At 43.4% G+C, this 17,430-nt stretch overlaps 1 protein-coding gene across 1 annotated transcript in view; it reads left to right on the plus strand.

The window, feature by feature from the left end:
• LOC138672002 (bile acid receptor-like) overlaps positions 1–17,003 on the plus strand; it is a 201,299-nt gene extending 184,296 nt beyond the window's left edge. The window contains exons 8-11 of the mRNA XM_069760089.1: positions 5,200–5,325; positions 14,483–14,599; positions 15,977–16,090; positions 16,199–17,003. Coding sequence (XP_069616190.1) covers positions 5,200–5,325; positions 14,483–14,599; positions 15,977–16,090; positions 16,199–16,437 — 596 coding nt within the window. The 3' untranslated portion in view covers positions 16,438–17,003. The remainder of the gene's footprint in view (positions 1–5,199; positions 5,326–14,482; positions 14,600–15,976; positions 16,091–16,198) is intronic.
• The last annotated feature ends 427 nt before the right edge of the window (positions 17,004–17,430 follow it).

Here is a 17,430-nt window from a genome sequence, read left to right on the forward strand (position 1 = left end):
TGTTTGTCCACCCGTCTCTTGATGATTGACCACAAGTTCTCAATGGGATTAAGATCTGAGGAGTTTCCAGGCCATGGACCCAAAATCTCTATGTTTTGTTCCATGAGCCATTTAGTTATCACCTTTGCTTTATGGCAAGGTGCTCCATCATGCTGGAAAAGGCATTGTTGGGCGCCAAACTGCTCTTGGATGGTTGGGAGAAGTTGCTCTTGGAGGACATTCTGGTACCATTCTTTATTCATGGCTGTGTTTTTAGGCAAGACTGTGAGTGAGCCAATTCCCTTGGCTGAGAAGCGACCCCACACATGAATGATTTCAGGATGCTTTACAGTTGGCATGAGACAAGACTGGTGGTAGCGCTCACCTCTTCTTCTCCGAATAAGCTGTTTTCCAGATGTCCCAAACACTCGAAAAGGGGATTCATCAGAGAAAATGACTTTGCCCCAGTCCTCAGCAGTCCACTACCTGTACCTTTTGCAGAATATCAGTCGGTCCCTGATGTTTTTTCGGGAGAGAAGTGGCTTCTTTGCTGCCCTCCTTGAAACCAGGCCTTGCTTAAAGAGTCTCCGCCTCACAGTGCGTGCAGAAGCACTCACACCAGCCTGCTGCCATTCCTGAGCAAGTTCGGCACTGCTGGTAGTCCGATCCCGCAGCTGAAACAGTTTTATGATATGGTCCTGGCGCTTGCTGGTCTTTCTTGGGCACCCTGGAGCCTTTTTGACAACAATGGAAGCTCTCTCCTTGAAGTTCTTGATGATGCGATAGATTGTTTACTGAGGTGCAATCTTTGTAGCTGCGATACTCTTCCCTGTTAGGCCATTTTTGTGCAGTGCAATGATGGCTGCATGTGTTTCTTTAGAGATAACCATGGTTAACTGAAGAAAAACAATGATACCAAGCACCAGCCTCCTTTTAAAGTGTCCAGTGATGTCATTCTTACTTAATCATGACTGATTGATCGCCAGCCCTGTCCTCATCAACACCCAAACCTGTGTTAATGGATCAATCACTAAAACAATGTTAGCTGCTCCTTTTAAGGCAGGACTGCAATGATGTTGAAATGTGTTTTGGGGGTTAAAGTTCATTTTCTGGGCAAATATTGACTTCGCAAGTACAGTAATTGCTGTTAAGCTGATCACTCTGACATTCAGGAGTATATGCAAATTGCCATTAGAAAAAATTAAGCAGTAGACTTTGGAAAAATTAATATTTGTCTCATTCTCAAAATTTTTGTCCATGACTGTACTGTACATTGCACAAGACTCTAAAGAAGTTTCTTTGTATAGAAAGTAGTTCCTCAGACTCCACCTGCTTTTTCTGACTTTAATATCTTAGATCTTTCAATTAACAATACCATTATACACTGCTCAAAAAAATAAAGGGAACATTAAAATACCACATCCTAGATATCACTGAATGAAATATTCCGGATGTAAATCTATATTCATTATATAGTGGAATGCGTTGAAAACAGTAAAACGTAAAAATGATCAATGTAAATCACAACTAATATCCCATGGAGGTCTGGAGTTGGAATGATGTTCAAAATCAAAGTGGAAAATGAAGTTACAGGCTGATCCAACTTCAGTGGAAATGCCTCAAGACAAGGAAATGATGCTCAGTAGTGTGTGTGGCCTCCATATGATCTCCCTACAATGCCTGGGCATGCTCCTGATGAGGCGGCGGATGGTCTCCTAAGGGATTTCCTCCCAGACCTGGACTAAAGCATCTGCCAACTCCTGGACAGCCTGTGGTGCAACGTGATGTTGGTGGATGGTGCGAGACATGATGTCCCAGATGTGTTCAATCGGATTTAGGTCTGGGGAATGGGCTGGCTAGTCCATAGATTCAATGCCTTCATCTTGCAGGAACTGCTGACACACTCCAGCCACATGAGGTCTGGCATTGTCCTGCATTAGGAGGAACCCAGGGCCAACCGCACCAGCGTATGGTATCACAAGGGGTCTGAGGATCTCATCTCGGTACCTAATGGCAGTCAGGCTACCTCTGGCGAGCACATGGAGGGTTGCGCGGCCCTCCAAAGAAATGCCACCCCTCTCCATTACTGACCCACTGCCAAACCGGTCATGCTGAAGGATGTTGCAGGCAGCAGATTGCTCTCCACGGCATCTCCAGACTCTGTCAAGTCTGTCACATGTGCTCACTGTGAACCTGCATTCATCTGTGAAGAGCACAGGGCACTAGTGGCGAATTTGCCAATCCTGGTGTTCTGTGGCAAATGCCAAGTGTTCTGCACGGTGTTGGACTGTGAGCACAACCTCCATCTGTGGACGTCGGGCACTCAGACTATCCTCATGGAGTTGGTTTCTAACCGTTTGTGCAGACACATGCACATTTGTGGCCTGCTGGAGGTCATTTTGCAGGGCTCTGGCAGTGCTCCTCCTGTTCCTCCTTGCACAAAGGCTGAGGTAGCGGACCTGCTGCTGGGTTGTTGCCCTCCTATGGCCCTCTCCACGTCTCCTGGTATACTGGCCTGTCACCTGGTAGCGCCTCCAGCCTCTGGACACTATGCTGACAGACACAGCAAACCTTTTTGCAACAGCTCGCATTGATGTGCCATCCTGGATGAGCTGCACTACCTGAGCCACTTGTGTGGCTTGTAGAGTCCGTCTCATGCTACCATGAGTGTGAAAGCACAACCAACATTCAAAAGTGACCAAAGCATCAGCCAGAAAGCATTGTTACTGAGATGTGGTCTGTGATCCCCACCTGCAGAACCACTCATTTATTGATTGATAAATGCCAATAATTTCCATCTGTTGTCTATTCCATTTGCACAACAGCATGTAAAATTGATTGTCAAACCGTATTGCTTCCTAAGTGGACAATTTGATTTCACAGAAGTTTGATTTACTTAGAGTTATATTCTGTTGTTTGTGTTCCCTTTATTTTTTTGAGCATTGTATTACCAAAGTACTACAGATCAGCTCCTGTTAAAAGGAATCTGTCAGCGGGGTTTTGGTATCTCCTCTGAGAGCAGCCTGGTGTAGATAAAGAGAAGCTGAATCAAATGATGTATCACTGTATGTTTTTGGGTGCATCTGTCTTGACACAATCAGAGCTTTTAGATTTACCATGAAGCAGAGCTGAGAAAACAAACCCCGCCCACACCAGACTCTCTGTGTACAATATTCATAGTCAGTGAGTTGCCTAGTTACCAGCATAGTCCGGCAATGTTAATCTCTTAGTGATAAAACCTTCATAGTTAGTAATGAACAGCAACAATTTGACGAGTGACAAGTGACCTGAATTCTGTTTCACCCTCTATCTCCTGCTGTCTTCAGATTACATAGCAAAAACCTGCTGACAGATTCCCTTTAAAATAAATCGGACTATTCTGCAGTGTGAAGCAGATGTGATGTTCTGCTCTGTATACTGTTTACAACTGGCTGCTTCTAGAGCTGGTGTCAGATCTCCAACAAGAATATGTCATCCATATCATAGCATTAGTAGAAAACCCTTTTATCCAACAGAACATCTCTGGAGCGAGATAGGATGGGTTATTCAGTGGATGTCAGTATCACTATATAATTTGCGGCAACTGCAAGCTATCGTGTCTGCATAAGGCAATATTCCTACAAAACTAATTCAACACTTAGTGGAATCAATGCAATGCAAAATTGCTTAGGTTATGGAAGCTAGAGAATGTCCAACATGCTACTAGAAGTGTATCTCTAATGACGTGATTTTTATGAGTATATATGCTTGGTGGTCATACCAATAAAAATACCTACAATGTTCTGAGAAGATTTTCCATAAGATTTTGGAGTGTGACTGTGAGAGTTTCTGGCTCTCCATTGGTTTTACAGTTTATCCTAAAGGTCTTTGATGGGTTTGATGACAAGGTTCAATGCAGGCCCCTGGAGTTCCCCCTTCCTACCCACAAACCTGGCAAACCATGCCTCTATAGTTAAACCAAGATTTATCTATCAAACTTCTGCTTCTATCACTAACACAGGCTATCATTTCTGCCTTGCTCTATACGTTTATATGGTCTAACTTCACTTCCAAGTCAAAACAATAACACAGTTGATTTGGACAGATATACATATACAAATACAAACTGGTGGCAACCTCATAAATATATATACATTTATATAAAAACTGCACAGGTTTGGAACTTAGCTGAAATAGCCTAATTTGTTGAGAAAGGCACATTGTTCAGAGCCAAACACTCAGATTTTTCATAAATATAAGATAAGCTGTATTCAGCTTTTCCCAAATCCTCCTGGTTATTGATTCTTAGATCTTCAGACTTTACATAAATAAAATGACAATGAACACTGTAAAACATAAAAAACGCCAAACCAATTACTTTTATCCACTATTTCACCCACTTTGAATTTTTCTTTAATTTTACAGTACAATTTATGGCAATGTAAATGGAGTCATTCAAAGCTACAACTCATCCAGCAAAAAAAGCGCTCATGCAGCTATGTTAATGGAAAAATAAGAAAGTTAAAGAAAGTTATGGTACTTGAAAGAAGAGGTTGAAAAATAAAAAATAGCAAAATAGCTAAAGCCCCATGTTTTGAAAGGGTTAACGACACTAAGCTATTCAGTATGATTAAAGACTCATTTTGATGGAATTTTTTAGTTCTATGCTTGATTTTCATGGATAGAACTTGTACTTTAGTCTATGGTGCTGTTCACATGGTTGTATATTTTTGCAGACCGAATGGTCCGCACAAAATTACGGAGGGATGTCCAATTTTGATCCGAGTCTTGGCTCAAACTTGCCACCAATGCAAGTCAGAAATCAGAAAGCTCTCAGATGCCATCCTTTTGCTATCGTTTTTCACAAATTGTTTGGTATAAGAACCTTGAAAGTTAATTTTTTTTTACCTGAGAAAGAATAATGAAACTCTGACCAAACCTTGACGATAAAAATTGACACTGATGAAACTCTGGTAAAAACACTGAAAAAACTATATTGTTTATGAGAAAATCACTGACATCTGAATGACTACTACCAATGATGTGATCTGAGACTTTATTTTAAAACTACAAAATCAGCATTATCTTGCTTTCATGTTAGAAGGGTTGTTGTGTTACTTTCCAAAACAAATTAGGCTAGTGAACACATAACATTGTAATTTCCAAAATAATATTGTTCACTAAAAGACAGTGCATATAATTACATTCTTCATATAGCCTGAAGTTGTTTCTTTTTTCCAGGATTTGAAATTCTAGATCATGATGATCAAATTGCTCTTTTAAAGGGTTCCACTGTTGAAGCAATGTTTTTACGTTTAGCACAAATCTACAATCAACAATCAACAGGGGGCTCACAGCTACATAACGGTAATTCACTTTGTGGTTTACCTAATTCATGAGATCCAGATCAAGTAAACTACTTAGCATTGAATTTGCAACACCAAGAAGGAAAAGTCATGGAACTATGGAAATCAAATATCGATAGACATTTTAATAATATTCAAACAAAAAAATAGAAACAATTTTCAAAACATCTCGATTTATTAAACATTGAGCATTGCTTGGCTGCTATCAATGAAGTTAATAATGGTTGTCTCAAGACCTGCTGCTGGCAGCTTCCTTGGCAATGACGACCCAGAGGTGCTGAATGGTAGACAAGTCTGGACATGTAAGTCATGATAGCATATTTAGGCCACACAAGTTGCACACAGTAGCATGAGCAACATGTGGCCAGGCACTGTCTTGTTGAAAATGGCTTCCGGGACAGTTTAAAAAAATAACCATTCTACTGGTTCCACAGTTGATACATTTAGTTTTGCACATAAAACCTTCATTCCAGGTACACTAACAGCTTGGCTTAACATTGATTTGGTTGTGGAACCAGTGGAACAGTCATATCTCCAAACTGTTGCTCGTGCCACTGTGAGTAACCTGCATGGCCTAAGTGTGCTACCATGGCTTGCAGTATCTCCAGACTTGTCTTCCATTGATCACATCTGGAATGTCAATGGTCGGCAATTGCAAAGGGAGTTGCCAGCAGCAGATCTTAATTATTTGTGTGCCCAAATGCATTCAACATGGCAGAACATTCACCGGACAACCAAAAATAATCTCACTGATAGTAGCCAAGGCATGTAAGTACTGGTATTTCTGTGCACGGCGCCTATACTCGATATTAAATAAATTGAGATATTTTTGAAAATGTTGTTCCAACCATACAACAAATGGCATAAAATATATCCAGTCTGTTCCAACAATTTCCTTTATATTATATTTCAATCTTTACATCACATTAGAATCAATTCATAGAATCAATTACCATCATAATGACTAGAGTGAACAAAGGACACGGACTTCAATGCAAACAGTCCATATGCTCCAAACAGAGGAAGTAACGTAGAAGCAGATAGTGAAAGACGTTGTCTGACTATTCGAGGTCTGCACCTGCAGCGATGTTTCTGGGGTACGCCCCCTTTCTCAAGTCAGCAAAATTGTTGGACTAGACTGGATGTATCTTATGCCAATAAATACGATGAATTGGGATTTGGTAAGTCTATCTATTTTTTTTTAAATGCATTGTCTCTATTTTTCATCATTTGCAAATCATTAACAAGTTCATCGATTCAGTGACTTCCATAATTCCATGACTTTTTGTTCTAGATATTTCAATTTGATTGTTGAGTAGTATATATTAAAAGGGCTGCAACTGGGAATGTAATACATAAATGGGCTGAGGCTAGCAGAACAACAGCCACACATGTGAGGGATTCAATGACATCTTAATAAGGCATATGGATGGGTGTTGTTCTGAAATTGATATTTATACATACATCAATATTTCAATAAATTTATTGGTGAAAAGTAGATATTAAGACCTTTTCTAAATCAGGAGAATGTGAAATAATTTTATAAATACGGATTATTTAATAATCCAGATTTTCCATTGAAAGAAACAAACTGGAGACCTTTAGAGAGGTCCATACTAAAATCACAAACCTGATTGCTGTTAGTGTGTATTATTTTATTTCAAATAAGCTTTTACTACTTAAGGGCCAACTCATCAAAGTTGCCAAATATTGCGGCAATGTGGAGGTACTCTGAAATTGTATGACTTTGGTGTTTTCAGTTTGAAAAATCACTGCCAAAATGGCACATAGCTGGGGTGGAGACAGGGCATTACTATGCACCTCAAATTAATTAAAAGTGTCGACTTACGCCAGAAATGCTAATCTAGTCCTTGACTGGAGTAGCATTTCTGGCGAGGTGTACAGAGGCGTTGCTACAGAGAAGATCCATTAAAGGGACACTGTCACTTGAATTTGGAGGGAACAATCTTCAGCCATGGAGGCGGGGTTTTTGGGTGTTTGATTCACCCTTTCCTTAAGGTACCGTCACACTAAGCGACGCTGCAGCGATACCGACAACGATCCGGATCGCTGCAGCGTCGCTGTTTGGTCACTGGAGAGCTGTCACACAGACAGCTCTCCAGCGACCAACGATCCCGAGGTCCCCGGTAACCAGGGTAAACATCGGGTTACTAAGCGCAGGGCCGCGCTTAGTAACCCGATGTTTACCCTGGTTACCATCCTAAAAAGTAAAAAAACAAACGCTACATACTTACCTACCGCTGTCTGTCCTCGGCGCTCTGCTTCTCTGGTCTGGCTGTGAGCGCCGGGCAGCCGGAAAGCAGAGCGGTGACGTCACCGCTCTGCTTTCCGGCTGACCGACGCTCACAGCCAGAGCAGGAGGAGTGCAGAGCACAGCGCTGGAGGACAGACGGCTGTAGGTAAGTATGTAGTGTTTGTTTTTTTACTTTTAGGATGGTAACCAGGGTAAACATCGGGTTACTAAGCGCGGCCCTGCGCTTAGTTACCCGATGTTTACCCTGGTTACCAGCGAAGACATCGCTGAATCGGTGTCACACACGCCGATTCAGCGATGTCTGCGGGGAGTCCAGCGACCAAATAAAGTTCTGGACTTTCTTCCCCGACCAGCGACAGCAGAGCAGGGGCCTGATCGCTGCTGCCTGTCACACTGGACGATATCGCTAGCGCGGACGCTGCAACGTCCCGGATCTCTAGCGATATCGTCTAGTGTGACAGTACCTTTACCCGCTGGCTGCATGCTGGCTGCAATATTGGACTGAAGTTCATTCTCTGTCCTCCATAGTACACGTCTGCGCAAGGCAAGGTTGCCTTGTGCAGGCATGTACTACGGAGGACAGAGAATGAACTTCAATCCAATATTGCAGCCAGCATGCAGCCAGCGGGTAAGGAAAGGGTGAATCAAACACCCAAAAACCCCACCTCCATGGCTGAAGATTGTTCCCTCCAAATTCAGGTGACAGTGTCCCTTTAAGTAGCCTGAGTCTCTTAATGAATTTGGCGCATTGCACTCCAACAAGCCCTTCCTTAAAATTGGCATATGTAAGACTCATGCTGGTGTGGTAGATGGAGGCAGGTATATCTCGCCCAGGTGTTTGTCCTATGTGAATTAGGCCACTCAGTATCTTCAGGGTGCTAATGGGTTAATGATTGCAGGAATAAAAGATGACCAGCTGGGTGTTTCCAGTGTCTGCCTGGGGCACACAGATTGCCTGCCTGTGTGAGACAAACGTGAGTGAAGAGCTCTGCTCAAGATCTGTATGATGTTAGCTGGGTGGGAGAAGCCCCCCAGTTGTTGAGATAGCAACGTATTTGTTTAGTTAGTGCCGGACAGGCTAGGATTTATTTTTATGTTTTGTTTTTTGTGTTGCTTTCACGTTAATAAATCTGACCTGAGGTCAGCCTGCTCAGAAACCTGCTGTACGCCTCAGATTCAATGCACAAACCACGTGTCCTTTGACCCCAGCAAAGGCGATCCCAGAGTGTTTTGTCACATTGTGGTGGAGAACGCGGGCATACCGTGGCACAGGCGACAGCATGGAAGACGTGGTGAAAGCCTTAGTACAGTCCACTGCCGTACAGCAGCAGGCCACTGCCGCACAGCACGAAGCTAATCGCTTGATGGCCGCACAGCTGAAGGAGTTACTGGACATGACGGTTGCAGACCGCCAACTTCTCCAACAGGTGGCGCAGCGCCTGGTGAGCATGCCTGACGCTGACCCGGAAGCAGAGTCCAGAAGGATCCATGTGAGTCGATACTGGCAAAAGCTGACTGCAGAAGATGACGTCGAGGCATACCTGACAACGTTTGAGCGGACGGCGTTGAGAGAGAAGTGGCCGAAGGCACGATGGGCCGACTTGATTGCCCCGTTTCTCTCCGGCGAGGCCCAAAAAGCTTACCATGATTTGGACCCGGAGGTCGCTCAGGACTTTGAGAAACTGAAAGCTGAGATCCTGGCCCGGCTGGGTGTGACGACGGCTGTCCGGGCACAGAGGGTACATCAGTGGACATACCAGCAAGATAAACCGGCGCGGTCTCAGATGTTCGACCTGATCTACTTAACAAAGAAATGGCTGCAACCCGAGGTACTGACAATACCCGAAATAATCCAGCGGGTTGTCCTGGACAAGTACCTGAGAGTACTACCCCCAGCGCTGAAAAGGTGGGTAAGCCAAGGAAATCCCACGACAGCGGATCAACTTGTGGAGTTGGTCGAGCGTTATTCCGTGGCAGAAGGACTTCCCGACGACACCGCCAACCCCCGGTCTGTGCCTCCTCCTCGTGGAACCGGTAAGACTGTTCCAGGGACCACCGGTGAAGGAAAATCGCTTAAAACTGTGGGGGAGGAGTCCGGGACTGCTCGCACTCCGAGACCAAGAGTATTGGACGGTGGTCTCAGTAGGGGACCTGTTAGGTGTTTCCGCTGCCATGAGAAGGGTCATGTTTCTGCGAACTGTCCTGTTACCGCTGAACCCATGCAGTGCGACGTTATAGACTCTAGAAAACGCATGTCTTTGGTTACACAGCTAGTGAGTGTGAATGCGGGTCAAAATGATACAGTGAAACACCTGTGTGAATTATCTGTTGATGGGAAAAATGTTGTGGCATTACTAGACTCTGGAAGTGTGGTGACTCTGGTGAAAGCTAGTCTGGTGGCACTTCCGTCTGGTCCGTCTGACAAGTTTTCTGTGACGTGTGTGCATGGTGACACCCGCTCGTACTTAACAGCGGTCATATGGATTTCTACTCCCTATGGGTCAGTGCAGCACAAAGTGGGACTCGTTCCCGCATTGTTACAGGATGTAATCCTGGGAAGGGATTTTCCCTATTTCTGGCAATTGTGGGAGAATCAGTTGCTCCTTCACGGTAGCTGTACCCGTGAATCTTCTCCCATGCCATCTGGAGGTCCCGAGTCCCTAGAGGAGACCCCACAGGAAGAAGTTGCTGGGGAGGTTAGTGAATCTAACCTTCAGTACCCCTTCTCCGTCATGGCGGGGGAAACAGAGGAAACTGAGGAACCTCAGCGAGAGGCGGAGGCAGACAGCCATCCGGCACCCTGCCTGCCAGATTTGGGAGTCCAGGTGGATGGCTTCCACAGCGAGCAAATGAAAGATCCTACCCTGACTCCGGCTAGGAAAAATGTAAAAATGATAGATGGGGTACCCGTAGAACCTGACACTAGGCTAGCGTACCCGTATATGGTTCTTGAAAATAATTTGCTCTACCAGGTAGAAAAAAAAGGGGAAGACACAGTGCAACGGTTAGTGGTACCCAAACCTTATCGGCGGAAGGTACTGGATTTGGCCCACAGACATATAATGGGGGGACATCTGGGGGTACAGAAAACCACAGAAAGGATATTGCATTGTTTTGTGTGGCCTGGAATACATTGTGATGTGCGTAACTATTGTGAGTCCTGTCCAGAGTGCCAAATCGCGGCCCCTAAATCTCAGTTCCGTAGCCCTTTGGTACCCCTTCCTATCATCGGGGTCCCTTTTGAGAGAATTGGGATGGATTTGGTTGGGCCCCTTCCCCGATCCGCACGTGGGCACCAACATATCCTCGTCATCGTGGACTATGCCACTCGTTACCCGGAAGCCGTCCCTTTGCGTAACACAGCTACCAAGACGATCGCCAAGGAATTGGTACAAGTGTTTAGTCGGGTGGGAATTCCAAAACAGATACTCACCGACCAGGGGACTCCCTTTATGTCGAGGGTAATGAAGGAGCTCTGCAGGCTCTTACAAATAGACCCGTTGCGTACGTCTGTCTATCACCCTCAAACAGATGGCCTGGTTGAGCGCTTCAACAAAACCTTAAAACAGATGCTCCGGAAGGCGATAGACAAAGATGGGAAGAACTGGGATTACTTGTTACCCTATTTGCTGTTTGCCATTAGGGAAGTTCCCCAGTCTTCCACAGGGTTTTCGCCTTTCGAACTGTTGTACGCCCGTCGTCCCCGGGGACTGCTGGACGTCGCAAAAGAAACCTGGGAAGGTCAAGTCACTCCCTTTAAAACGGTGATCGACCATGTAACACAAATGCAGGATCGTATTGCCGCTGTCATGCCCATTGTTAGGGACCATATGTTACAGGCCCAGGGAGCCCAGAGGCAAAGTTATGATAGAGGCGCTAAGGTCCGTACATTTGCACCCGGCGATAGGGTGTTGGTCCTAATCCCTACGGTGGATAGTAAATTCCTGGCGAAATGGCAGGGCCCATTTGAGGTCCGAGAAAGAGTTGGTGAAGTGAACTATAAAGTGTACCAGCCGGGTAAGAGAAAACCGGAACAGATTTATCATGTGAATCTGATAAAATCCTGGAAAGACCGCTCTACCCTAACGGCGGATCTGCCCCGTCCGGTTTGTTCACCTACTGTACCAGAGGTGCAGGTTGCTGAGACTCTCTCAGAACGACAAAAATCTGAGGTTAAGCAATTTTTGTTACAGAACCGACAGTTTTTCTCCGAAAAACCTGGCCGGACTAAGTTGGTGAAACATGAGATTGTCACAGAGCCTGGCGTCACTGTTCATGTGAAGCCCTACCGGATTCCGGAAGCCCGCCGTGAAGCCGTCTCCCGGGAAGTGATGGCAATGTTGGACTTAGGAGTCATTGAGGAGTCACACAGCGCCTGGTCCAGTCCAATTGTGTTGATACCTAAACCGGATGGCTCCATCCGGTTTTGTAAGGACTTTAGGAAACTGAATGCAGTTTCTAAATTTGATGCGTACCCTATGCCCCGGGTCGATGAGTTGATCGACCGGCTTGGTAAAGCCCGATACATTACGACCCTGGATTTAACAAAGGGGTACTGGCAGATTCCTCTGGCCGAGGCGGTCAGAGAGAAGACGGCATTTGCTACACCGGAAGGTCTGTTCCAGTATGTCTATATGCCGTTTGGACTTCACGGAGCTCCCGCAACGTTCCACAGATTGATGGATCGAGTCTTGAGGCCTCACAGACAGTACGCTTCTGCCTACCTGGATGACATCGTAATTTACAGCATGGACTGGGAAACTCATCTCCAGAAGGTACAAGCGGTGATTGATGACCTGCGAGATGCAGGTTTAACGGCAAACCCCAAGAAATGCCACATCGGGCTTGAAGAAGCCCGATACTTGGGCTACGTGATTGGCCGAGGAGTGGTTAAACCCCAGATCGACAAAATACAGGCAATTCAGGGCTGGCCACAACCAGTGAACAAGAAACAAGTGCAGGCTTTCCTGGGGATTGCCGGCTATTATCGCCGGTTCATACCCAATTTTGCAGCCATGGCTACTCCCTTGACGGATCTTACCAAGGGGAAGGGTTCCGTCATGGTAAAATGGACCTCAGCTACTGAAGAGGCCTTCCACAGCCTGAAACGGGCTTTGTGCTCTCAGCCTGTACTAGTGACTCCTGATTTCAGCAGCGAGTTTGTGGTACAAACTGATGCCTCTGATACTGGTGTCGGAGCTGTACTTTCCCAGGTGAGGGACGGAGTCGAACACCCGGTCCTCTATCTCAGTCGGAAACTGAATGTACATGAGCAGAGGTATGCGGTGGTTGAAAAAGAGTGCTTAGCCATTAAATGGGCTCTCGACTCCCTCAAGTATTACCTGGCTGGTAGGAAGTTTAGGCTGGTCACAGACCATGCCCCTCTCAAGTGGATGCACCTCCACAAGGACCGTAATAGTCGGGTAACCCGGTGGTTCCTTGCCCTGCAGGCTTACTCTTTTACGGTGGAGCACCGACCTGGGGTGCAGATGGGGAACGCCGATGCCCTATCCCGAGTGCACTGTTTCAAAAGTGTTCTTGCTCGACCGGAGTGGTCTGAGCAAGGGGGGGGGATATGTAAGACTCATGCTGGTGTGGTAGATGGAGGCAGGTATATCTCGCCCAGGTGTTTGTCCTATGTGAATTAGGCCACTCAGTATCTTCAGGGTGCTAATGGGTTAATGATTGCAGGAATAAAAGATGACCAGCTGGGTGTTTCCAGTGTCTGCCTGGGGCACACAGATTGCCTGCCTGTGTGAGACAAACGTGAGTGAAGAGCTCTGCTCAAGATCTGTATGATGTTAGCTGGGTGGGAGAAGCCCCCCAGTTGTTGAGATAGCAACGTATTTGTTTAGTTAGTGCCGGACAGGCTAGGATTTATTTTTATGTTTTGTTTTTTGTGTTGCTTTCACGTTAATAAATCTGACCTGAGGTCAGCCTGCTCAGAAACCTGCTGTACGCCTCAGATTCAATGCACAAACCACGTGTCCTTTGACCCCAGCAAAGGCGATCCCAGAGTGTTTTGTCACACATATAAAACACCAATTATAATGAATCATCCCCTGCGTGTTAGACAGGCAAACCACACTTCACATGTGCAGAACAAGAAAGTTAATAAATCGTCTGCTCATAAACATTTAATGTTGTAGTCATTGTGCTGACAAGAAAGATGATTTTTAAGTAAGATTAAAAATTATTTCAGCCAATAAACAAGCTTTTTTCCTTGTTCATTAGGTGATTTTCAACCTTTTTACACTAGCTGATTATCAGGTATGAGCGTTCCTAAAAATACTTGTTCATGATGATCGGCTGGAGTAAATGCACCTTAATGCAATGTTCACACATTCAGTATTTGGTCAGTATTTTACATCAGTAGTGGGTGAAAGATACAGAAGTGGTGCATATGTTTCTATTATACTCTTCCTCTGATTGTTACACTCATGATTTTGGCTTACAAATACTGAGGTAAAATGCTGACCAAACACTGAGTGTATGAATGAGGCCTTACTCATAATATGACCTGTGGGTGCTGTCGGAATAAATTACTCCAGTAGGCCAAATGTAGCTCAGCCCGCATCACATGCAGAGAAGTGTAGTCTTCATACTATGACTGTACAAGAGCCCCTTGTGGTAACCATTATTATTTCAGATAACTTGTGAATATTTTCACAACTTTAGGGGAAAATGTACTACAACTCCAATAAAAAGGCATATGAAGGTTTATGAAGCAATGTTCTTCGAAACCTGAAATTAAGATATTTAATTTATTAGGAAACTATTTTTTTGTAAGTTATAAAAACTTAAATATTGCTGTCTGACTATTAAAAACTGTTTTACTTTAACATAATGAAATAAATTATTAATGCAAACATTTTTTTTCTAGGACTTGCAAAATACCAGAGTCACACAGGAGAATATTACCATGTTCAGGATTTTGACAGATGTCCTCTGTATTCTCTAGATCCTAATGCTCGGCAAAATACTCAAACAATTAATACAGGTCTGGTTGTTTTACTTCTAGGTATACAATTTGTAAACTGATTTAAATTTATGCACATTTTTGAATATTTTCCGATATCTATTGGGCATTGAAAAAAGTTTCTCTACAAAAGTGTTTTATGACATAATAACCCCTTCACAAATTATGATGTATATTTACGTCATTGGCCTCGTGCCTACCTTTGATGCGGGCTGACACACTGAGTCCGCATCTCTCCCCACACTTTATGGCTGATTTAATTAGCCATCAAGTGCCTCTATCAGGATCCCCTGTGGATCTTGGATCCACCCGCAGCTGTTAACTAGTTAAATGGCACTGTCAATGACTGACAGTGGCATTTAACACGCGCAGACAGGAAGTGGGGTGTTGATCTCGCCCATCGGCGTGCCTGTCTTGTGATCGTGAGGCGCCGAAGGGATTCATGGCCTCTGGGGATCTGCTGAAGATCCCATGCCTGTCATCATGATCCTCCTGTGAATGCTGGCCTGTGGTCAGTGTTCATAGGAGATTGTGATTTTTGCCATACATTGCAGTGCTGAAGCTGAAGCACTGCTACTGTATATGTAGCACAGTCAATTGGGTGATTGCAGATTCATATCTCCTAAGGTGACTGTTAAATAGAGTAAAAAAAAGTAAAAAAAAAAAAAAAGTTCAAATCACCCCCCCCCCCTTTTGCCCTATTAAAAATAAAACAATTTTTTTTAAAATTCCCATATTTAGTATAGCCGTCAAACAGCCCCAGATCCTGTAAAATGATAATGTAACGGATCTCGGAAAATGGTGGCAAAAGCTAATATTTTTTCACCAATTTCTGAATTTTTTTTTTCACTACTTATAAAAAAAATACTATACATGTTTAGTATTGGTGTACTCGTGATGACTTAAGGAATCATATTGCAAGATCAGTTTTAACACATATTGAATATGATAAATAAAAACTGAAAAAAACATTGCGGAATTGCAGTTTTTTGCAATTTCATTGCTCTTGAAATTTTTATTTACTCATTTTTAGCACACTATGTGGCAGAATTAATGGTGTCATACAAAAGAACAACTCGTGTCGCAAAAAACAAGCCCTCATAAGGCTAAATGGTTGTATAAATAAAAAAGTTATGACTCTTGGATAACGTCGTAAAATGGAAAATCACCTGGGAGTGAAGGGGTTAATGAGAGTAAAATGATTCCATTCATGGAATTGTGAGATTCTCTGTAGCTAGGATCATAACAAAGAGCAGCTTATGTTGCATGGCTTTTTGAGATGTAAAATGGATTTGCTGCCTGTAGTAACCAATGAGAGTTCATTCTTAGCTTTGCAATTACACTGGAAACATGAAACTTGACTGTTTCACTCATTAAATGTTGTGTTTTACGTTATAGATGTCACTGAGGAATTTATTACTCCGCTGTTTAACTTTTATAGAAGTATGGGCTCCCTTAATGTGACTGATGCAGAATATGCTTTACTCTGTGCAATAACCATGTTCTTCTCAGGTGCGTAAAGATATCTATCCTCTTACTTATTTAGCCTTATGCCAATGATATTTTTGTTTTACATTGATACTATTATTGAATAAGAAAAATTTATATTTTTAATAACAGATCGTCCATTCTTAAAGAACAAGAATGGTGTTGAAAAACTGCAAGAGCCACTTTTAGGAATTTTACACAAGTATTCAAAGATCTACCATCCAGAGGACCCACAACATTTTGCACGATTGACTGGACGCCTGACCGAGCTAAGAACCCTTAACCACAATCACTCAGAAGTACTGTTATCATGGAAAACCAGAGATGCCAAGCTTACCTCATTGCTTTATGGTGGTTGGGACTTCCATTGATATCTTCCCTGAATCGGAAACTCATGATAACCTAATTTATGGAAATCAGTTAAGATGTAGGACACTATTACTGACATATTAAAGTAGAGGATAAAGGACCTCTACATCCTTGTTTCATTTTATGTATTTTTGCATTCATTGTGTACTCCATGTGGAAGGAGAATTCTTTTCACTAAAAAAGAAACAGTGAAACTTTTTTTTTTACACTTTTACATTTTTTATGTCTTCATCGTAGCTGTTTAACAAGGCATACTAATACTGATTTAATCCCAGAATGAAAAGTAAATCTATAATGGTTTATGGCAACCTCATTCTTCATCCCAGTGGGTTGTTTTAACTTCTGATTGGTTGGCTCACTCGCTTCTCAAATAGCACACTGTCAACCGTGGGGCGTCTGTCACATTATAATACTGTTTGTTTCCTGTTTTGCATAGCAAACTAATATGGGACCCTCTGAATAAGCGACAATGAAAGGAAACAGTCATATGAGGGCCCACTTTTTGATTTGTTGGTCGCAACAGAATTAGTCTATAAATATGTTTACAATATTTCAAATGTAATTCTCTAAAAAAAAAACTATAACTCACTTTTATGGCCTTTTCTAAATCCCTTATCTAGTAGCAAAATAAATAATCTATGAACCCTCTAATCTAAATTGACAAATAATGAGCTGACAATAACAATAAGTTGACAAATAACAATAAGTTGACAAATTGGTAAGCGTCAGTTTCTATCTTCTATCTGTATCAAGACTCCAAAGACTCGATAGCAAAGGGGGGAACAATTCCAGTGAAAATATTACAGATAATCGGTGCCACATCTGAAAGCAGAATGATGTAGGGGTCGCAAATCCTAATTCCATTGATGTATCACTGGCTTATCTGCTGCAGATCTACCAGTTTTCTGAATCCTGTGCTCTGTATAAATCGATCCACACCAATGATTGTCAGCTTTATGTGTAAATTGTACATAGGCAGGGGACTGCCAGTCAGT

This window comes from Ranitomeya imitator, chromosome 3 (assembly GCF_032444005.1).
Source record: "Ranitomeya imitator isolate aRanImi1 chromosome 3, aRanImi1.pri, whole genome shotgun sequence".
Lineage (NCBI taxonomy): Eukaryota > Metazoa > Chordata > Amphibia > Anura > Dendrobatidae > Ranitomeya > Ranitomeya imitator.